The sequence below is a fragment of the Cavia porcellus genome, unplaced genomic scaffold, assembly GCF_034190915.1.
Source record: "Cavia porcellus strain 051 isolate PalLab524CR breed Dunkin Hartley unplaced genomic scaffold, mCavPor4.1 scaffold_27, whole genome shotgun sequence".
NCBI lineage: Eukaryota > Metazoa > Chordata > Mammalia > Rodentia > Caviidae > Cavia > Cavia porcellus.
This window is the reverse complement of record NW_026947510.1, coordinates 43,221,084-43,244,871: the sequence shown is the minus strand read 5'-3', so window position 1 is coordinate 43,244,871 and position 23,788 is coordinate 43,221,084. Positions and strand designations below refer to the sequence as shown.

Below are 23,788 nucleotides of genomic sequence, written 5' to 3'. Positions count from 1 at the left end.
TACTTCTAAATTGCTCAGAATTTTAATTTGGTGTATGGTCAAAATAAAAAATAAAAATGTGCATCTATGTCCTCTGTGTATGTATACCACTTGAAAGTAGTTTTAAAAATCACAACTTCAATTTTGAATATGGCTGAATGACTATTATATGTTCCCACTCCCTACTTTTTTTGAAAGATGGGTCGTGGTATCAACCTGTAAATCTATGCTGCTGTTGAATATTGACAGATGCTTTTGAATTTCCACTTGCCAGAATCTGTGTTCTAAGAGAAATTATTCTTTTAATGACTATCTCATTTGGTAGTCTCTCTTAATTCTTTAACTTTCACTACTGCCCCATTCCCCAAGGCTCCCAAAATTGAAGATTTATGGCTACAAAAGCACTAATAGTAGTTAGACTTGAAGACTCAGACTTTATTAAACAGAGGTAGTTTGGATCTGACAAGAAGTACTTTAAAAAAATACTTCATTTACCTTTTTAAAGAAAGTTAGCTGTTGTCTACACCTAGTCACCCTATAAGACCACAAAAAGTGTCTCCCAAACTGAATTTGTATGAAGTCTGTCTATTGTCCATATTCTTTCTTAAAACTAAAGATATTGTTATTGAGTTAGGAACTCAAGGTTTCTTAAAATTTATTTCCTTCATAAAATTACATCTTTCATGTTTAAAAAAAGTTGTTGAAATCTATTACATTTTTTTCTGTTGTCCTCATAATCATTTAAAAAGATTTTTTTGGAGAAAAGGTAAACTGGAATTTCATAATAGAATAATAAAAGGCTAACAAGAGTTAATACACTGATTACCATCGTCTTCTAAGTAGTTTGGCCCTATGATCTTTAGCTGAGATTACTAAAATGCTTTTCTAAAAATTCTCCATGTAGATAGATGGTTTTCTTGTGTTCCAGAACAATTTCTATAGTATTTCTGGAACTATCTTCTATGACTTGTTTCCCAGATAATCTTGTCCAAATCTAGTATACAATCTAATGTTTTAATGTTTTTCCAGCTTTTACCACTGTTCCTCATGCAATTTCTTTTTTACCTTAGCTCACTTGTCATAGTTTGAAATTAAAACTTCTTTCTCAGTTTTTGTTTTTGAACCATGTAGACTTTTCTGACTGGATCATCTTCCCCCCAAACTGCCGAGTGAGAATTTACTCAATCTGCTCAGTGTAGTCAAAGGACATCCTTTAGGAGTTCTTCCTCAGACTTCATATTTTTTCCCTTTCAGAAATATCTTTTTGTTTTTTCTCAATATGTTAGTGCCTATGTACTAAACATTAGTCATAGGTTTTGTAACTTTGCATAAGGTGACTTTGGAAAGTCTGTCTCTCTGGCTATGTCTTGCATTCCTTGAATCACTGGTTTGGTATTTCACATTCTCTCATTGTTAGAAGGGTGTTTATCAGAAGTTTGGTACACAGTAATCGTACATGAAGTATGCATTCATTGTGAATGAACAGAACCATAGCATATTTTTTTTTTTGTCTTTTTCCTTTTTATCAGTACTGGGGATCAAACTCACGACTGCCTGCTTTCAAGGCAGGCGCTTATGCCACTGAGCTAAATCCCCAGCCCCAGAATAATAGCATTTTGCTAATCTGCATTAGTTTTGAATATTTTTATCCAGTTTATGGCAAATCTTTCATCTTATTGATGCAACTATTTCTTTTGTCTGTTACAATAATACATCTACTAGTAAATAACTCTGTGTTGAATATTTGTGATGCATCAAGATCTAAACTAAAGAATTTCTTTCTTATTGTGTCCATGATTAAAGTGGATCCTTAGGTAGTCTGGTAGGACTCTCCTTTGTCGTAGCATGAAGCCATGTTTTTGTAGCATTACTTTTTAATTATCAAGATATTTCCCTGCATTTTTCTAAACTCTATCCTCCATAACTTTTACCCTAATATTGTGAATTTAAGCTTTATGAGTTTTCTCTGGCATAGTCATCTTCATGAGAGTGCAATTTCATCCCCAGAGGCCTTATGGCAATATCTGGAGACATTTTTAATTGTCAGAACTGGGGAGGCTGCTATGGCACCTAGTGAATAGAAGCCAGTGATATTTGTAACCATTCCATAATGACTGGGAGCAAGGTATTCACAACAAAGATTTATCCACACCAAAATGGTGCTGAGGTTGCAAAATTTTATCCCAGAGAGTGCTATTCAGATAGCAGTTCCTAGTTTCTCTTTTAAGAACTGAATGCTGATAATCCCTGCATTTCCATCTATGAAAGTATCCATGTTTCAGGTATCTAACTGTTATGGTTCAGATCTAAAGTGTCCTCCCAAAGTCTCATGTGTTTGGAAAGTGGCTGGGCATTGGAGGTGCTGTACTCATCAGTGACACTGAATGTGCTGGTCAGAGTTGAGGGAGGCATGGAGGTGGATCGTGAGGAGTGTGACCTGGAAACACCTGCTCTCATCCCTACACCTCCCTTCTCTCTCTGCTTCCTGGATGCTATGGAATAAACAGCTTTCCTCCACCAGGCCATTCTACCATGCTGTTTTGAGAACCAGCTGACCAGGAGCTGAAATGATGGGTTAAAGTAAACCCTATTCCTTTAAAGTGTGGGTGTTGGGTATTTTGTCCCAGCTCCAGGAAAGTGACTAAGTCACTAATATAATGGACTAAAGTCATGAAAAATGAAGAGCTCCCACCATAAATATCTGAAGTCTGGACTCACTGACTACCTTTTAATCAGATTCCAAATCAAAAGAGTGCAGAGTTAAGAAAGATAAAAATATAATAAATGGATTTTGTTTGCAATTTTCTTCCACTACTCAGTGAATTGGTAGTCATTAATGGAAATGTATAATAGGAGAGACTTTAAAGAAATATGACACAATGTAGAGGCAGGTGTGGGTAAGGTACTAAGTTAATAATGCACGCCAATGTCTATTTCTAGACAATGGGAAGAAATGAATGCCCATAATGAGCGTATTAATGACAACACTCCTTTGCTGTCCTTCATAACCTTGTTTGATGGAGTGAGGGCTTGAAATGCTGTTATACAAGCAGGGGAAAAGGTGCTTTGAGTGTTCTGAATGCAAAATAAAAACAGTTGTTTGAGGATTCTCAGAGAGCTAGAGTAAAAGAAGACTATTAAAATGTGTGATCTTGGGGGAAATTGTTTCTGTAATTGACCAAAAACCTACTTATCAACCAACACTTGCTGTGTGTACTTTAATCTCATAGCTTGGCACTTACCTGCAGAGTCACTGGGGTTGGCTGACTTCCATCCCACACTCCTGGAGCTATCATTTCTATGGGAGGCTCATTCTGTAATGTCATGCTGAATAGCACAGACCCAAGAATGGATTTTCTGCAAAGGACAACACATACAGAAAGGAATCACTCCATGAGGGAAACTATTAGTATCTGTATATGTTTTCTTTGGACATATAAGCATAATCAGCTACTTTTGTGGCTTTACTCAGTAGCAAGAAAAGAAATAAGATATTCCATAAGCCCAGCCACCAAATAATAGTTCATTTCTAATATACTGATTTCATTGCCAGTTGCACAGATACCTAAATTTATTTCTCATATGAGAAAATCGTTTCCACAATAGTTTCTAACAAGTAGTATTTACCTGTAATTGCTGACAAAGGGTGGTGATGAGGGGGAACTAAAAGCCTCAGATTTATATTCTTGGAATCATGGCTACTTTAAGTCAATAAAGATGTTAACTCTTAGAGCATTTTTTGATCATGGAGTGGCTAAATTCTCTAGGGCATTTTGGATTGGACACTTATAGAGAAATTTACATTAACACAGCATATGATCTGTGGAATCAAAATACTTGTGAGAATTCACAGATTAAATGTTCCTGCATGCATAAATGGAAAGATTCTTCATCTTTAAACGCAGACACTTAGAAATTGCTTGTAAATTACCATAGTAAATGAAAGTGTATGCAGGAAAGACTTTAGACAGGCAAAAATTCATATAATATCAGAATCCTCAAATCTTTTTATATATAAATTTTAAAATGAGGCTATACCAGGGTATTATGTGAATCAAAATGCAAGTAAAATGTTCCAGTGATCACCAGGAACAATGTTTGATTTTAATATTCCCAACTGAAAGGACAGAAGTGAAAAGCAAGAAAATTAAATTTAGCCTTACAAAAAATGTAAAGCATCTTATTTATTTATTTTTAATTGGTATCGGGGGTCGAACTCATGACCACTCGCTTACAAGTAGGTGCTTATGCTGCTGAGCTAAATCACCAGCCCCTAAAGCATCTTATTAATGACAATATATAATTGTATCTTGCCACATAACAGATACTAAACAAAATATGAGGAACCAAACGTTCTGCCAAATAAAACTTTCGACTTTTAAAAGACTTTAAATCCTATCTTCTGTATTTGTTCCTTACCTAAAAAATATTGTCAGAAAATATCTTTACAAGAGAATATAATTTTCCAGCATTCTTAAACAGCCATTTTTATACAATTCAAGAATATTCTTCAAGAAGGATAATATTAAATATTGTTTTGTTTGTTCCTTTGCTCTATCCTCTTCTGAAAAGATTCTTTTAGTTTTTTGAATTGGACTAACAATGCCACGGGACAAGTATTAGTAAGGTAAAATTGTTTAACTGGAATAACCTTTAAAAAATCATTAATGTTATTTTCCTTTTGCTCTTACAGTATATGACCTTGACTCAAAATAGCCTGAAATATCCACGAACTTGGTGAAAGTTTGGGTTTGGGTCAGGCGGCATACAAGAGAAGAAAAGAGCACATGTAATGTCAGATGTGGAGGTCTTGGGTCATAATATTATGCATGACATTTAGAGAAAATATTTCCATCCGCAGTGAGGGGTAAGGAAGGGAAGGAAGACAGAGGACATGACAGAGTAGGTGCAGAGAGGGAGAGAAGGACAGCAGTTTGGAGTGGTGGGAAGCAGCAGACAGACAGAGAGAACAGAGTGAGTGTGACCCACGGAGATGTCCTGCTTTCGTTTCTGTAATCCTCCTGAGAAACTGATGAAGTGTGAGTAAACAGAGCTTAATGTAATGCTTAAGGAGAAGGGCTTCCTTCTCCCACTTCCTGTTTCAAATCCTGGACTAAAACCACTTCTTGAACCATTTTGGCTTCTATTTGTGGCATGGTCATTCAACATGAAGCAGGAGGTCGTGAGTTTAGTTTCATGGGACCTTCTTTGGTCACGGAAAGGATCAGCTGGGATTTAGAAATAGCTAAAGATATATAGGAGAGCTCTCAGAATGGGGTGCTGGTGGCGTGACACAGTGAGATGAAAGGAACTCTTGACAAGGAATCTGGCTGGATCAACTAGGCTGGGGTGAGCCAGGTATTTGAAGCAAACCTCAGATAGTGCTCTCAGATGGGAGAGTTCCAGTCACAAGCTACACTAGCTGCAGACTTTGGCTATGACAAGTTTTGATAGGGATGTCAGAAGTCAAATGGAACTTTTTCCCCTTTCTTTTATAATCCTGGATATCTTTCTTCCTTCTTAGGTATGATACAGCTGCGTAAAGAAACATTTTTATGCAGCAGTAACTGCATACTTATGAAAGCACTGTTAAAATGACTGCTACATTGTCATAGATGGAAAGGCTTTTTCTCCTTGTTAATTTAAGGGTTAGAGCTCAAGAAGAAGAGCATGATATAGTGATTTCATTTTGCATTTGTAGCTAACGTGTAGAATGTGCCATAATCCTGGCTTCACTCATTTGTATGTATTGACCACATGCTAGAATATCTAAGGGATCTACGTTGTCTCCTATAGAAGAAAAGTCTCATGGCAAGTATCTGCCCCTCTGTGCTTGAGTAGAATATGTATTTATGGTCACCGTAGCCTTCCTCCTGAAGCGTGGGCCGAATGAAGTCAGAGCACTTGATGTAGGGGTGTGCATGAAAGCCCTACCAGGAAATAGGTCACAAGAACAATGAACTTCTAAACTTAAAGGAAGCTGATTCACAGAAACGTGTTTTTGAAACTCATTCAATGGGAGAAGGCACCATTTTTGGAGGCCTTTTTTGTGCTTAGTTTTAGCTAACTTACTTTCCAATAAAAACCTCTGCTTGAATATCTTTCTAGATACTGCAATCTGAATTTCCATAAATGAAGAAGATGGTAAATGGAATTAAAATGTGAAAAGAATATATCTGAGAGTCCTGATGATTTCTGAAAGAAAATGGAAATAGAAACTTTTCACACCGGGCAGGTAGGGAACTCTAGTGGTTTCTTTCGTATTAGTACTCTGAAAGATTTATTGTGTCAGTTAAACATACAAAAACACTAAGGAGATGAGCTGCACATGAAAATATACTGGAAAAGACAATCTATAACACATTTCTTGATTATCTTCATTAATCAGCCTTAATTGTTAAGTTTCCTGTAGTTTCTTGAACAAAATTAGTGAATTAGTGACTTTACAATGAGATTTTATATGGCTTTTGAGTTCTGCTGGTGCCTGACATAGAGAGATTCTAATTCAACTCGACAACCTGCCTGACTTTCTCCTCACACAACTCAAGCACAGACTATTCATCATGACTCCAATATGTTGAGGTTTCTGAATATGATGTCATTTAAAACCAACTACATTGCTAAGCATAACAATTCAAAGTGGTTTTTTTTTTTTTCCAGAATATCCTTAAGGATCTTTCCAATTTGAGTATTTTCTAATTTTATTGACTGGCATACCTAACCCATCATCTTTGGTACCAAGAATATAGATGGGTTGTTTTATCCTGTCTGGGCCCTTATTTATTTAAGCAATAAGCAAGTTGCTTGATGAAATAATTATTTTTAGCTACAGCATTATGAGCAGCTCTCACTGGCAGTCTGGAACCAGGATACAAGAAAACATTAGAAGTGAGACACTGTCAGAATCTGAAGATCTGATGCTATAAAATTACTTGGGATTTCCACTGTGACTTTGATTTCATGCCTGAGAGCTAAATCTAGTTAAGGCTAAGACAGAATCCCCTTACAGAGGGGAGGAGTTTCCACAGCGTGTTCATGGAGTAGGGTATGGCTCTTAATAGTAGGAAGTAAACCCACTGAAGTTAGAAAAACCTTGTAAGTTATATCTGAGTTCTTGTTCGATTTTAAAATAGATTGATGAATTGCAGAAAAATGTTGGCCTGCTTTTGTGATAGAGTTCTTCACCTGTAAGTGAAGTATTTGGACTTAGTTCTGAGAGTCTCTCTTGCACCAGAAAGAAGGACAATACAGAATGCATGAAGGGCAATATTTTTTGTAATCTGATTTTGAAGATATATCTGAAAGGATTATATGCTCACAGGGCAAGATTAGCAGCTCAGGCTATTGTCTAAAGAACCAAATTGTTTTTGGATTAAGACTAATTTTAGGTCTCTCTTAAGTTTTTGTGTGAGTTTCTAATTTTTCTAGGCTTTCTCATCATGGGAGTTCAGAATATACTGATTCTCAGGCAAAACCACCAATCAATTAAATCAGAGTCTTGGGGGGGATATTTGTACATTAATTTTATAACTTTTCTATAAAATTCTATTGCTCAATCAGGGTAGTGATTCTGTGTTGAAGCATCTCATTGTGTTTTACAAATGCTAAGCAACCACAATATTATTTGCTGTGAACTTAAATTGGAAAGAGAGCTTGTAAAAATTTTGAGTTGAACCTAATACTCTCTTGCTGCAGTATAAGACACTGTGAATACAGATACAGTGAAAATTCTGCCTGCAAGAAAGGAAGATTATAAATTTTTGTTGGCCAAATTATTCCTTTGGACTTGATTATTTTTCTTTACAGAATTAAAGGGTAAATTTGCATGCCTGAAAATGTGGAAATCTAGTTTTTATTTTTAGGCATCATTAATGCATCTATAACTGATGTATCTAAGCATAATCTCTGTTGTTTCTTTGGAAGTCATCTTCTGGAAACCAAGAAAAGGTAGGCATACTGGAAGCATATTTTTAGTACATGTACGTTGAAAACAATAATGACATAAGTGCCCCTTCAGTTCCACATGGTTAGCTATGGTCAGTTCAAACTACTGTAAGAGTCAATACTAAGTGTGTACATCCAGGAGGTCCTTTGAGTGAAAATGAAACTAACATGCCAGTTTTCTGTGATCTGGAAATATCTGTATCAAACAGATTGAATGACAATCTCTGTAACTTGTCACAATGAGCAATATGGGAGTCATTGCTTTTCCTTGACTGCCACTCATGACAGATTTCTCAGGTCTTAGAAAGACCTAGATTTCTTTAAATTGTTTAGCACAGGAAAGAGATTATCCGATTTTCATTAGATACAGTGTGTTAGAAATACATTTACAAATGCATATTGAAATATGAATTGAAGAAGTTGAGCTTTTTGATACTCATTGCCTCCTCCTTTTCAAAGTTTCCCTTACAAAACTGTCACCATGGATCTGTCCCAAATGGCACTCCTCATAGGTGCTCACTTTCCAAGATCACTTGCTTATGAAGCATTCACCAGTGGTGACTTATACTTGGCAAAACAACAAGATGGCAAGGAGCTCTACTATCATAACCACCCCAAATGAGCTTTGACAATAAGTTTGGAAGAAAAAAAATCCTGACTTATAATATACTAATATTTATTGATATTTGCAAAATAGTGTACTTGATGATAAAAGAGAATAAAATGTATTGAGCATTTTTTCAGTGAATAACTAGAAATATTAATGTATAAAAATGCTAGATCTTATAAATACTCCAGTTGAAACAGTAAAGAAATCTCTCATGAGAAAGTAGGACTCCTGTATAGCTGCTCCCAGTGAGAAAGTAATGAAAGTTCTTAGCACACAAATCAGATCTTTGAAATGTCTGCTAACAGCAGTAGATATTTATTTTAGGGCTAAACTGTTTCTTACAGACCTTTTTAAATGTTTCATTCTAAACCACCTATAGCCATTGATTGCTGTTCCAATTCAATTTAGTACACAAATCTCTATTGATTGCCTCTTTATATGAGATATTATGTTAGATGATAGACACTGCAGAGATAAATATATGCCCTGTCATCAAGGAACCTGTATATGAAAAGAGGCTAGAGTATGAAATTTAGTAATAGAGCAACACACACACACACACAAACACACACACGCACACACATAAACACACCCTAGATCAGAATTAACCCAACAAAGAAAGTTTTAAAGATTTATCATGGCTTCTTCAATCATTATTTACTTTGTATAGGTATTAGAATTCAAACCTGATGAAGAATTTTCTTAATACTTTTCCATTATAATTTTTTAAAGCAGCAAAGATAGAAATATATTTATAACAATATTGATATAACAATACGGATCATCATTTTTTTGAACATGTTGATTTTCATCATTGGATTCTAAAGTAAGTTTTGGCAGATGAAAAGTTAAGTTGAAGATTCTGAAACATTTTTATCTTAACCTAGAGAATCATTAGTTACCTAATCAAGAAAACTAAATATTAACTGTTCCTAGGAGTATGATTAAAGCAAATTTTCAGTGGCCATTAGTCCTGAGAGAGTATCTAAACTCATAGTTGATTTACTTTCCTAAAAAAAAATCACCTTAAAGTTATCAAATATTCCTTCTTGGCAATAAAAAGTCAGTAAATCAGTTACACTGTATAATTTTGTCTCCATCAGAATTTCATGATTTATACTTTTTCTAAATGACTATAATAATTCCAATTATTTTGAGTAACTAATTCCAGAGAAATTGGCTGGTCACAGAAGAAAAAGTAGTTGAGATTGGTCATGCCAATATTTTCTCACTGTAATGACCTCGCTGACAAGCTGAGCATGAGTTCTGCTTCTAAAACCATTTCTTTCTTTGTTTCTACCCTTCAGTTCTGCTTTTAATCATCATAATTTATTTTGAGATATCCCATTTTGGAATAAAATGTCTTCTTGATTTTCTCATTATGTCATATCCTGCAAAACATTTAGTTCCAGTAAGGTTTTAGTACGATGGGAATTTCGTAAATCATAAATAATATACATACTCTTTTGGAAACAATGGAAGACAGGTCCAGGCCAATAAATTTGGATTATCTGTATAATCAATCCCAAACACTTTTATTGTGAGCATGGATTCCCTTGGAAGTGATTTTGTTTCAAGAGGAAAATTGATCCTGAAAATAAAAAGCAGTAACATTATTTTCCCAATTATTAAAACATTTTATAAATATTATACTGTAACATAATAGTTGGAGGCAAAATTATTTAACTATGTGATTAGAGATATTGTGTTCAAATTTCTGGATTAATCTGGTCAAAATTGGAAATATAATTGATAGGTTAATGATTCATTATTGAAGAAATGAAAATAATACTCATAATTTTGATCAATAAATTTGTTTTAAAGATTATAATAGCTTGATTATTTATTATAAGTACAAAAGAAAGAATGACTATATTTGTCTTAAGACATTGGAGAAGGAAGAAGCTAACTAAAACGGGCCTTAAGGGTAAGTTGGGTGGGTTTTTATGAGATAAAGATTTGGAAGAGGATATCCCAGAACAACAAAAGGGCACAGACCTGCAAAGATATACCAAAGATTAGGTGGTGCTGACAAATAATGAGTTCCTTGTTAGAAAAAGAGATGAGACCAAATTGATAAGTAGGGAAGACAATTAGAATGAGGTGGTTGCCAGAATGCTAAAGAACTCTGGGTGTCAAGTGAAAATATCTGAATTTTTCCTGACAAAAGGAGATATTTGAAAGAGAGAGCTAGGGGTATACAGAATTATCTACAATTTTAAATTTGAACTGCTCAGAGTAATGATGAGGTCCAGGAATTTGAGGGATAATGACTGAAATATAATACTTATGCAATTGTACTCAATAGGATAGCTAGACACAAAAATCAAAATTCAAAAGCCAATCAATTTCCTGTACACTAATAACAAGCTCACTGAGAGAGAAATTGAGAAACCATACCCTTCACAATGGCATCAAAAAAAAAAAAAAGAAAGAAATACTTAGGAATAAACCTACCAAAGGGAGTAAAAAGTCTATACACTGAAAATTATAGTTCTCTGAAAAAGAAGATCAAAGGAGATGTCAGAAAAGTGGAAAGATCTCCCTTGCTCATGTATAGGAGGAAAGAACATAGTGAAAATGGCCAGACTCTCAGAATTGTTATACAGATTTGATGCAATATTGATCAAAATACCATGAGTGTACCTAACAGAACTAGAGAAAACATTGTAAAATTTATTAGGAACCAGAAGAGACTTAGATAGCAGAAACAATTCTTGGCAACAATGGCAAGGTAGGGGCACTACAATTCCTGATTTGAAATTATTTTACAAAGTTACAGTGATAAAAGTAGCATGATAATGACAAAAAAAAAATAGACCTGAGGATCAGCAAACAGATTAGAAGGTGCAGAAATACCACAAACACACTCAGCTACCTTATCTGTGACAAAGCAGCCAAATATGTTCACTGAAAGAAGACCTCTTTAATAAATGATGCTGGGAAAACTGGCTTTCCACATGCCAAAGATTAGAATTAGACCCATGTCTATCACTATGCACTACACTAAAATTGAAATGAATCAAAGATCTAAATTTTAAAACAGAAACACTACATCTGCTACAAAGTCAATCGGCAGAACTCTTGAAGACATAGGTGTAGGCAAGGATTTCATGAACAAAGCCTCAATCACACAGAAAATAATACAAAGAATCAATAACTGGGATCTCATGTATTAAAAAGCATTGGCACAGCAAAAGAAATCATTGAAAGAGTGAAAAACAACCCACAAAGTAAGAAAAAATTTTAGCCAGTTCCTTCAGAAAAGATTTGTATTGTGAACATATAAAGAATTAAAAACTAAACCAGACTCCTCAAATTCAAAGACCCAGTCCAAAAATGTGCATCTAAGATGAATACACACTTCTTTGATGAAGAAATATGATTAGCAAACAATATATGAAAAAAATGTTCAATGTTACTTGCTATTAGAGAGATGCAAAATTAAAACAATGCTTAGATTTCATTTCACTCTAGAAAGAATGGTCAAAAAATCAATAAATCAACCAATAACAAATGCTAGTGGGGCTTTGGGGGAAAAGGAACCTTTCTCTGTTGTTGGTGGGAGTGCAGACTTACAACCACTGTGGAAATTAGTGTGGCTATTCCTCACAAAGCTAGAATTAGAGATCCCATTTGACCCAGTTGTTCGCCATCATGCCAAAGTATCCTGGGTGTCTTCCCCAAAGAATTAAAAACATCATATCACAGCAATATATGCATATCCATGTTTATAGTAGCACAGTTTGCAATAGCTAAACCTTGGAAACATCCTAAATATCCATCAACTGAGGAATGAATGAAGAAGTGTTTTTTTTTTTATACAATGGAATGCTACTCTGTCATAAAGTAAGATAAGATTGAGACATTTCTAGGCAAATGAATGCAACTTGAGACCATACTCTTAAGTGAAATAAACCAGACTCACATGTATAAACATCAAATTGTCTCTCTCCGGTGTGAGAAACTGAAGGACTTAATAATTACCAAAATGTACAACAAATAATTGTGAAATGAGAAGAAAATGTTTAAAAGCAGAGAGGAAGTAGTGTGGGGAAAAAAGGAAAGAAAGGGATGGAAAGGGAAAATACAATTTTAATATGATAAAATGGAAGTGAAACTTTTTAAATAGAGAAGAAGAGGGGTTGAAGGGAGGAAAAGGGATTGAGAAAAAAAGAGGAATCAAAATATATCATGTAAAATTTATATATATATATATATATATATATATATATATATATATATATTACAGGTACAAATTTCCTATGATGAATATGATCATTATGTTTATCTAAAATCCTCCAGTAGTCTTAATTTTTAAAAAAGTAAGTATCCTCAGGTTCTGAACCCATTGTTATTATTGCAAAAAATAAAAGTAATTAAGGATAAATTGAATTCTTAATACCTAGAAAACTTTAAATTTGGGTATTGAAGCCACCAATATACACAGGCAGTGTCCAGAAGTCTATAAACATATACTTAGCATATACAATATATAAGGTTAGGTGAGGTATATGTGGATGGCATGAGTGGCTAAGAAATATTTCTTGACAGAAAACCAAGACTGTAACCTGAAGTCCCTCACAATGAGCAGGGGACAGGTACCTTGTTTTTTTTTTTCCTCTCAAGTAATTTTTGTTGTGTAGAAATGATTAGATTCTCAAACAGGAGCCTCAAGAGAAGGAAAGGATAATTCCTTTTGGGGAAGAATTATTTATGAAACACAAAACAAACATTTTTTTTTTAAAAGCTGGAAGTAAGGCAGTGTGTCTATTAGAAGAGGGAAATGGTAGGGAGAATCAGAAAAATTTCAGCAAAGGCTGACAGAGGAGGGAAGAGACACCGGAAGTGCGTCATCAGGGAGTAGGAAGTCGGAAGTGGAGAGGAGATGAAGGGCAGCTGGGTAGCTTGGTATCAGTAATGAGGATTATGAACAGAGCAGGGTACACTGGCTTTGGGATTCCCAATCAGACTGTGATGTCTGGTTGCTTGGCCCGAGGGGTGATTACTGGAGGACTGAGCTGACCGAAGTCCATTGGCCACTGGGAGGAGTCTTGTATTACTGAGGGCTCTGATAACTCTGAGAATTTTCTTATTTAATTAAAATTTATTCTTGTTTATTTCAAAATGTTGGATTCACTTTTAACTCAGGGATTAATGCTATCATGTAGAGAATTCAAGAGAGAAGTCTATTTCTAAAATCGATTTTAAGAGAATTAGTATTTTAGAAAAACTATATTTTTATTCACTTAAAAAAAAACTGCTCAAGTATTATTTTTCTGTGTAACATACTTCCATTCCTCCAATAGGTGGAGTGCGGGGATAGTGTGGAGAAGATTGTAGGCAATTTTGAGTTAAAAGCTCTCCATAGGAGGAAGAGAAAGGAGCCATTTATCCCCAATTAGACAGAAATTTACCCAATATGTGGATGTGTAATGATAAAGAGCTTGTAGCAAATATGTAATTGTCTTGCATGAGAAAACAAAATTATTTATACTATTAAATGAATTCTTCTTTCTGTATTGTATGTGAACTCCCCAACTCAAATATAGAGAATTTCTGATTTCTAGAGGGTAAGAATGGTTAATAACTCCTTTTCCAGTTTCTTTTTTTGCTCAACCGACTAACATAGATTTGACAGGTAGGTTTTTAAATGAATTTTTAATCTGTTGAATTAATAGCCACTTATCCATCAGTACTAGCATATTTATCACACACATGTATCAAATCACCTGGTAACATCTCTAAATAACTCCTGTTGCTTAAAAATAATGAAAAAAAAATCTTATTTTTACTAGAAAAATGATCTAGCCCAAATAGAGAGTAAACTTACATTTCGTTCCAGTTGACCAAGAAAAAAAAATTTTTTTTGACCGGAATATTTCTGTAGTTTCTCACTTGGCACAACTTCTTTCCAGCGTATGTAACCCAGCAGGAAAACAAAAATGTTTTATAGCTAAAAGAAATGATATTGATTCAGTAAACTTAACACATTGAAGGAAATAGCTTTCTAAGTGGGTCAATTATTTTTATAGTCAAAAGTCCAATGATAAACTCCCATTTGTTTGTGTAAAGTGTGCTTCACAAATTGCTTTGAGGATTTATGTTGAGCATGTCAACAGACAGCAGATAGGAAGCAACAACATTCTCCTTTGCCTGTGGTGACGACAGTTCAACAGTGCATGACTAATTCCTTTTGTGGGAAATCTGGAAGTTGGTGAAGAGGTGCCCTCCCCTAGTTGAGTGTAAAGCCAACCACATCAAAGCTGGTAGAAAAATTCATGGTGCCACTCACTTGCCAGAGTTCCTTTCCTGGCACAGTGTGGCATCCTGGAGGAAAGTCCCAACTTTTGACTTTCCCCTGGGGAAAGAAAGAGAAGGCTGGAACTTCCATCTATCCGAGGGAGTATTTTCATCTTTCTTGCATCTAAGTTTTCACAGAAAAGGGAATAGGTTGGGGGTGCTTGGAGCAAATACACCGGTTTGAACTGGTGGTTCTCACCATGGCTCTCTCCCAACTCAGCATAGAATGAATGGAAAAAAAAACTCCAACTCCCAAACTCTTTGACTTCTCCACTTATTTAAAAATACATGTTTGAATTTACAAATATATTTATATATATATTTCATTACTGATTTCTAAGACAGTCATGTTGTAGAAAGTGGGTACAATCTATGTTTACAGGTTATTTTAAATTTGTTCAAAGTTACTTTACAATGTAATTTTTTGTCACTTAAAATATGTTTTCTCCATTGAAAAGAACTTGTATTTTCAAATTATTTCCAGTAGAGCACAAGATACGTATTTTTGGAATCAAGTTTGTTAATTATGTTGGCTCCCTCTTCCATGTGTGCTGCAATTCGCCTGTTACTTAACACCTGAGAAACGTTGATGTCACCTACCATGGTAATAGCCCATCAGTTTCTCTTTGCATTTCTGTAATTTTTTTTTTTTTTGTCTTTTTCTTTTTTTTTTATCGGTACCAGGGATCGAACTCACGACTGCCTGCTTGCAAGGCAGGTGCTTACGCCGCTGAGCTAAACCCCCAGCCCCCATTTCTGTAATTTTTAAAATCTCTTCTAATTGTGATTTATGTATTTTACTAGTATGCCATGATTTTATATTTAATAGTGCTCTTTGACTCGAAATCCATTATGTTAGTTTGTATACCAATACTTGGTTGGTGTGTGCACAGTATTTACATTAAGAGGCATTGTACTTTCACACATTTCTTTGCATGGTTTTATAATAATCCAAGTTTATCAATGAGACTTGACTGAGATGAATGAAAGATAATCTAGACTGTACATATGTGCTTTTGATGGCAAATGTGACTGTTAAGGTTAATTAAAATGTGGTTTTATTCTACTCTCATTCATGCTAACAATAAGTTTACCAATTGTATGGTCAATCACTCTTTCATTGCCAATAATAGTTCTGCTGACACTTTCACTGAATCTAGGATGCTGGTCCCAAAGCCCAAGTATGTGCCGCAGGCATCATATTTTCATTACTCCGTCAAGTTTCCTTTTTTCTTTTTCTTTTTTTTTTACATTTGTCACTTCTTCACAGGGTCCAGCTCAGCTTTTATTACTGCCTTGGAAATAATGTAATATAGCCAAGTCCTCCTTCCCTCAGCCCCATGTAACAATCTCAAACCAACTCTGACTCCCTTCTGATTCAAGGAAGTTTACTTAGATACTTTAAATAAGTCTTTATGGAGCAAATTTTGTGTATTAAGAAATGTTCTGGATTGTACAGGTTAAAAAAATACAGTCCTGCACCCAAATGTGAATTGTCATTTGAACTTTGTGAACAGACATATGAGGAGATACCAATGATATTCTATTATTAAGACAATGAAATACAAACATAAAAAGAGAAACTTATCATTGATTAAAATAATATATCAATTTGTAGATACGATAAAGCTAAAAATAATTTCTATTCAATATTATGAGAAATTTAGGTTCAGTCTGAATGAACTTTTACTATAATGAATCACAGAAAGAATTTGTTTAATAGAGTGATCATAAGTCTTGTCTCTCATAGCTTGCATAGGACCTTTCCTGAAGGCAGAGCCATGAAGTATATCATAATTCAATCTCAAATTCATCAACTATTTATTTTAGAGTTCTGTGGCTTCAAAATTAGTGTAATTCACTGCCACTATATCTAGTCATTATAGCTAAAACCAGATAGTAAGTTGTCAGTTCGTTGTCTTTAGTGCCTGGTTTCTCAGTACCTATGCTCTGGAGATAACTCTGGCTTGGTTCATTTTTTGCTGTTCTTCCCAGAGGGTGGTAGGCTACCTGCAGGATGGTTTCCAGTGATCCTGGCCCCTGGTTTTCAAACCTTGTGCCATGTTTTTCCATAGGGTACCAATGTGGCAGAAACAGTGGTTTATCCCTTCCAAGATCAGGTGATGGAACACTCCTTCTTTCTCTTTGATGTTCCCTTGCTCACGAAACTTCTCTCTCCCTGATGGATCTTTGCTTTGGGGAGGCCAATTGCTATATCTTGAGGACACTCAAAGTCAGTTCAATGGCAAGAATTTTAGGTTCTCAAACCTACTTTCTGTGAAGAGCAGGGAAATGCCAACGATCTTGTGAGTGACCTTGGAAGTGCATGCTTCTGCTCAGTTAACTGTGACCTTAGTCAAGAGTTTGGCAGAGACTCCCGAGGCAGAACGATCCAGCCAGCCTGCTCTCCAGGTTTCCCACCATCACAATATGAGCTCATCAGTATTTGCTCTGCTTAGTTGTTAAATTCTGAGGTAACTTGTTTGTAACACTCAATAGCTAGGTCGCTAAGGAGATCTGTATTAAGCATACAATTTGTCACCAGTAAGATGTCTTACTGGGCTCCCTCCCCAGATCTTGTAAAGTTGATTGGCCAAGTGATTCTTTAAGAAAATAGTGGTGTCTTTTCCTATGTCTCTAGTCTTGCTTTTAAAATTTGTTCCTCTAATAAATGATATGTATAATTTTTTCTATCAATATTCTCTCTGATTATACTTTCAAACAAAGTCACTATTTTATCTCTATAATTTTATGTGTATCAGTACAAATCTGCCAATATAGTTAATAAATGTTAAAAACATTTAAAATGCTCTCAGTATTTTTACTCTGCATACAGGAATTTTGCAGAGAACAATTAGGAAAAAGAAGTAGGACAAAGAGATTAGTTATGCAAATGTAGATTAAATCTTAAATCTACTTGTGCATTTTCCATTGACAAATATGTGGAATATATATAAATATATATGTCATTATATATGAATATATAAATATACATATTTATCCTTACCTATCTACGCACTACACGCACACATACAAAAATGTTCTATACATACAGTTTTATCTGTATTTACTTAGCTACAGAGTTTTCCATGTGAATTAAAATTAAGAAATACATATTGATGGTTAGAAAACTGTAAGAATACACTCATTAGAATAGAAATTGGTTATAGTATATATCAGTTTTTACAAATTCATCATAAAGTTATGAAAAAGAAAAATACATGAAAGTACCATATCCTGGATTCTACAAAAACTATGTGTAGTAGTTTTTAATGGGTAAAACTTCCTTTTATTAACTGATAAATATTTATAATGCCTAAAATTATTATAGTTATTTATCCTCACTGAATTTTTTTTCAGTTTTAATTTGATGTACCAAATGCAATAGATATAACATGTTCATTAACACATATATTTACTATTCTCCTATCAACTTTAATCAGTATTATGTTATAGATGTAACCTATAAGAAATTTAAATTTTTATGTAACATTATCCTCAGTATGGTAGTCAGCTCACCCCAAAATTCAGTGATTACCATGTATAACTGTAGTTCATTTTTATCACAACCACAAAAATCCTTGGCTGATTTTCCTGATTCAAAGTACTACGCTCAAGAAATATCTACCCTATAATTGATGGGAATCAAGCCCCCCCATTTTAAAAAATTTTTCATTTCTCTGTGTAAAAATGAAATATTTCTCATTTATCTCTCCCTTGCTCTTTTCTCCTGCCTTCTTTAACTTTGTTTCATTAGCATTAGTCAATTAAATCTAAATAAGGAAAAACATTTTAAGATAGCGACTGCACAGGATGAATATTTTGTATTTCTGTAATGTTTTATTGACAATAGCAATTAGTGTTAGTACAGAGAGTGAAAGACAGAAATAATGCAGGAAAGAGGGTTTGCAGGGATGTTGAAGGTAGGGTAGGGGGATGGGAGGAAAAAGAATTAAGTTATATTATGCACAGATACAAATTCCCTATAATGAATGTGATCACTATGTATACCTAATATGTACCAATAATTAAAAAAAATCCATTGGAAATCTGAATTTTTAAATAGCAATTTCAAGAAATTTAAACAATTTTATGAAATGCTTCTTCTTGTAAACAAGCACAAGATAACTAACATTCAATCTAATTAGAAGTTATATAAAAAATAATTAATCCTCCTGGGGGAAGCCAGCCTCACCTGTTTACCCACGTCTCTGGGATGTTGTGCGCAGCATACACTGTGAAGCTGAGATGGGCATGGAGCCCTGGGTGCCTGGAGGTAATGCTTCTGGGTACACCCACAGGCTGGAAATCTGCATAGAAGCTGTTACAATAGATGCCAATTAGCCCGTAGATAGAGGTGGATAGTTCGGTTGTCACTTTCTCTATAAAGCCTAGGGAAGAAAAAAGAGATCAGGAAGTCTGTGACGGTTTATATTTATCATAAACTATCCATTATAGCCTTGCAATTTCTTATGATAAATTTAAATAAAATTTAATTAAAATGATCCTTTACCAACCAAAGTCAATTAGCCATCTGTGTCTCTGCAGTCTAGTTTACTTGCTAGCAGATTAGATACCAATATGCTTATAACATATATTCATTAGAAATTGTGAAAGCATACTTTTTAGTCACAAATTGGCCATTCTTTTTAGGATTAACTTGGCATTCTGATCAATTGTAGTTTGCAATAATTTTGCTTCAAATTTTTGACTGTCAAGGATTAATTTTCAGCTGAGTGCAATGGGGCAGGCCTGTAATTCTAACACTCGGGAGGCTGATTGCTGCAAGTTTGAGGCCAGTCTGGGTTACGTAGTGAGTCCAAGTCCAATCTGGACTACACAGTGAGATCTTGTGTCTCTGAGGAATCAAAATATATCATGTACAAGTACAAATTCCCTATGATGAATATGATCATTCTGTTATCTAAAGTATACCAATAAACTCAATACAGAAGTGTTAAAAAATCCTTCCAGAGTTAATTTTCAGATAAGAAAAATATTCTTACATAGTTTATAAATATTTCAAATCCAATCAAACCAATAACACTAAATTTGATTATGTTCTGAAATTCACCACTAACTAAACACTCTTATACACTGTACTGATACAAGAAAGAAAGTGATAAAATTCCATAGCTAGCGTTTCAAACAAGCTTGAAAGGAAAGATTTGTGATGCTTACCAAATCCCTTCAAAGTCAAAATGTTTATTGACTTTTACCATTCATCGTTTATAAGGGTTTTATTCCTGTTTCCCTAAAAATAAGATTCAACAGCCTAGAAAATTAGAGATCAAAAATGCCAGCCTCTATCAGCCTGTCCTCGCCTTTGCCTGTCTTATAGAGAGGCCACTGAGCAGAGAATAGTGAAGTACTGTCGTCCTAAGGACGCTGGCCATCACCATAGTAACAACCAACTGGGGCTTATTTTCCAGTTAGGTTATATTTTTGGAGAAACGTGATCTTAAAGTATTGTTATGAAAAAAGGAAGATGATAAGGTATAGGGATTAATAGTTTTCCCCTAGTAGCTGAGGAGGTGTTAAACGAACAAGCACATCATTAGGTATTTATTATGTTCTTAAAATATGCTAGGATATGGTTGCAACATATGCTGAACCGAGTCTCTAGGCACTGTTATTTATTCTAACACACGTAACTTCCTGGTACATTGCTTCTGAAACATACGTCGCCTTTTGGTTTCTGGTTGTTTTGAAAAGCAAATGGGAAAGAGCCAGCTTTCTTCCCTCAGTCGTCTGTGGGCTTCTCTGAGGTCTGCAGGGAGCAGACCGAGGCCACCGAAGCGTGGCGCCTCTTCCGGCACCCGGTTCCTCAGCAGCTGTGTCTACAATCAAATATTTTGGTTCAACACATGCCATTTTTCACTTAGTTCTTCATAAACTTGCACAAAATTGAGGATACACAAATTTAACTTATTTGCTATCTTTCTTAAATTATGCCCTTCGCTGAAATAGCTTGGAGGGGGGAAGCGCAGGGAAAGAGCTCTGATTACAGCTCACTGAGAAATCAGCAGGACCAACTAATGTAGCAGAAGAGGAAAGCAGCACAGTTTTAAGAGACCTCTGGAGGCCAATCAGTGGATATTTTCCTAAAACACGGGGGGCAGAAATTATACAAAAAAGAAAAATTATGCTTCTGGTGCTCTGAATCCGAAAGCATGAATTTCCGGTGAGTGGTTCCTGATGTAGTATAAAGGTGTCCACCAACACCCATCTAAAATACACCGTGAAGCTGGGCCCAGCAGCTGTTTTAGGGAATGGTCATATTTAGCTCGGCGGCGTAAGCGCCTGCCTTACAAGCAGGCAATCGTGAGTTCAATCCCCGATACCGATAAAAAAAGAAAAGACTAATAATAATAATTTTGATAATTCCTGAAATTCTGTTCTTCATATTTTGCATGGGGAGATAATTTGTGCTTATCATTTGCTTCTTCCAGATTGCTTAGAGATATATGCTCAGATTTTTTTTTTTAAATTTTAAAGAGATTAAGACAAAAGAGGACAGAACAAAGCAGATTAGTAGAACACAACAACGTAAGCAACGCAGCACTTAACAACAAGACAACCAGATATTAGCAGTAGCTACCATAATATCTCTTTCTTTGAAATAGTTGAGCATACCTTGTACAAAACTATCAGAAATAAAAAAAATAGTATACAAACATTCAAGAGAATGAAAGTATTACAGGGCATTCAGAACCAAATAACAGAAAATGAACAATGGCTACTATATTATCTCATTTTCCATAGAAAATTTGTTCATACTATCACACATATTAAAATCCAATAAGATACAGCATGATAGAACCAATGGAAACAGAAGAACAAAAGCATGGTAGGATTTCAAAGCAAGATGATAGTAAATCAGCAATGGTGGCCATAATGTCTTGTTTTCTTCAAAATAGCTGTTCATACCGTCACACATAACAAAAGCAAATCAAAAAGAATAAAACCATTCCAACTAATGAATGAAAACATTATAAGGCTTCAAAGCAATGTAATGGGAAATAATGATTACCATAAAATCTTATGTACTCTTAGCATTTCTTACACTAAGGAGACTATACAGTATTTATACATGCGAGTTTGATTTATTTCGCTTATGAGTATGGTCTCAAGTTGCGTCCATTTATTTATAAATACTTCAATATGATCATTCTTTATAACTAAGTAGTACTCCATTGTATAAAAATACCACCACTTTTTTTTAAAATCTATTCCTCAGTTAATGGACACTTGGGTTGTTTCCAAGATCTGGCTATTACAAATTGTGTTGCTATAAACATAGGTACAGATATATATCACTGTGGTATGATGCCTTCAGTTCTTCTGGGAATATGCCTAGAAGTGGAATAGCTGGGACAAATGGGACTTCCAATCCCAGGTTTTGAGGAATCTCCAGACTGACCTCCACAATGGTTCCACCAGTCTACACTCCCACCAGCAGTGCAGGAGAGTTCCTTTTCCCCTACAGCCTCTCCAGCATTTGATGTTGGTAGTTTTCTTGATCCTGGCCATTCTTTCTGAAGTGAGATGGAATCTCAGTGTGGTTTTAATTTGCATTTCTCTAATGACAAATGATGATAAACATTTTTTCATGTATTTATTTGCCATTTGTATTTCTTCATCTGAGAAATGTGTATTCATCTCAGATGCCATTTTAGGATTGAGTCTTTGGATTTTGGGGGTCTGATTTTTTAAAGTACTTTATGTGTTCTAGATAGAAGTCCTTTGTCTGAGGGACAGTTGACTAAGAATTTTTTCCCAACTTGTGGGTTTTTTTTTTATTATGCTGGAGATTTCTTTTGACATGCAGAAACTCTTTCACAAGACATGATCCAAGTTATTGATTCTGGAAAGTATTTCCCATGTAGCTTGATTCCTGTTCATGGATTCTCTACCTACCCCTATGTCTTCAAGATTATCACCTAATTTGTCTTCCAACAGATTTACTGTTTCTGTTTTAATATTTAGGTTTTTGAACCATTTAGATTTTAGTTTAGTACATGGTGATAGGCATGGGTCTAGTTTTAGTTTTCAGCATATGGAGAGCCAGTTTTACCGGCACCATTTATTAAAGAGACTGTCGTTCTCCCAGGGAACATGTTTGGCCCCTTTATCAAAGAAGGTGGTTGAATGTATTTGTAGTTGTGGTTTTATCTTCTAATCTATTCCACTGATCTTCAGCTCTGTTTTGGTTCCAGTACCATGTTGATTTTACTACAGTTGCTTTGTAGTATAACTTCAAGTCAGGGATTGTGATACCTCCTGTCTTGCCTTTGCTGCTTAGAATTGCCTTTGCTATTCTAAGTCTCTTCTGGTTACAGATTGTATGAGTGATTTCTCTAGATCCATGAGGCATGTTAGTGGAATTTTCATTGAGATTGCATTGAATCTGTATAACAGTTTTGGGAGAATAGCCATTTTCACAATAATTATTCTTCCTGTTTATGAACAAGGGATGTCTTTCCATTTTCTGAGGTCCTCTTCAATTTCTTTTTTCAAGGTAATATAATTTTCCCTATATAGATCTTTTACTTCTTTCATTAGATTAAATCCTAAGTATTTCATTTTTTTGGATGCTAGTGTAAAGGGCGTGGCTTTTTTATTTCTCTTCCGATTTTGATGTTAGTGTATAGGAATGCTATTGATGTTTGAGTATTGACCTTGTATCCAGCTACATTGCTTAATTTATTTATTATATTGTCTTGTGCCTGATTTTAAGGTAAAGACTTTAAGTTTTTGGACATTTAATATGATGCTGGCTGTTGGTTTGTTGTATATGGCCTTTAACATGTTGAGGTAAAGACCATCTATTCAAATTTTCTGTAAGTTTCTCATCATGAATGAGTTGGAGCTTATCCAAAGCTTTTTCTGGATTTATAGAAATGATTATGTGATTCTTACTTTTGCTTCTATTGATATGGTGGATTACAT

At 34.8% G+C, this 23,788-nt stretch overlaps 1 protein-coding gene across 3 annotated transcripts in view; it reads right to left on the bottom strand.

The window, feature by feature from the left end:
- The window catches only part of Pik3c2g (phosphatidylinositol-4-phosphate 3-kinase catalytic subunit type 2 gamma), a 289,635-nt gene that overhangs the window by 196,901 nt on the left and 68,946 nt on the right, over positions 1 to 23,788 (bottom strand). For 2 of the 3 annotated variants that reach the window (XM_063237587.1, XM_063237588.1), the window contains 4 exons: positions 19,032 to 19,227; positions 14,367 to 14,489; positions 9,996 to 10,124; positions 3,222 to 3,336 (listed from right to left, as the gene is read on the bottom strand). In XM_063237587.1, coding sequence (XP_063093657.1) covers positions 3,222 to 3,336; positions 9,996 to 10,124; positions 14,367 to 14,489; positions 19,032 to 19,227 — 563 coding nt within the window. The remainder of the gene's footprint in view (positions 1 to 3,221; positions 3,337 to 9,995; positions 10,125 to 14,366; positions 14,490 to 19,031; positions 19,228 to 23,788) is intronic. The other variant, XM_063237589.1, reaches the window with a different exon arrangement.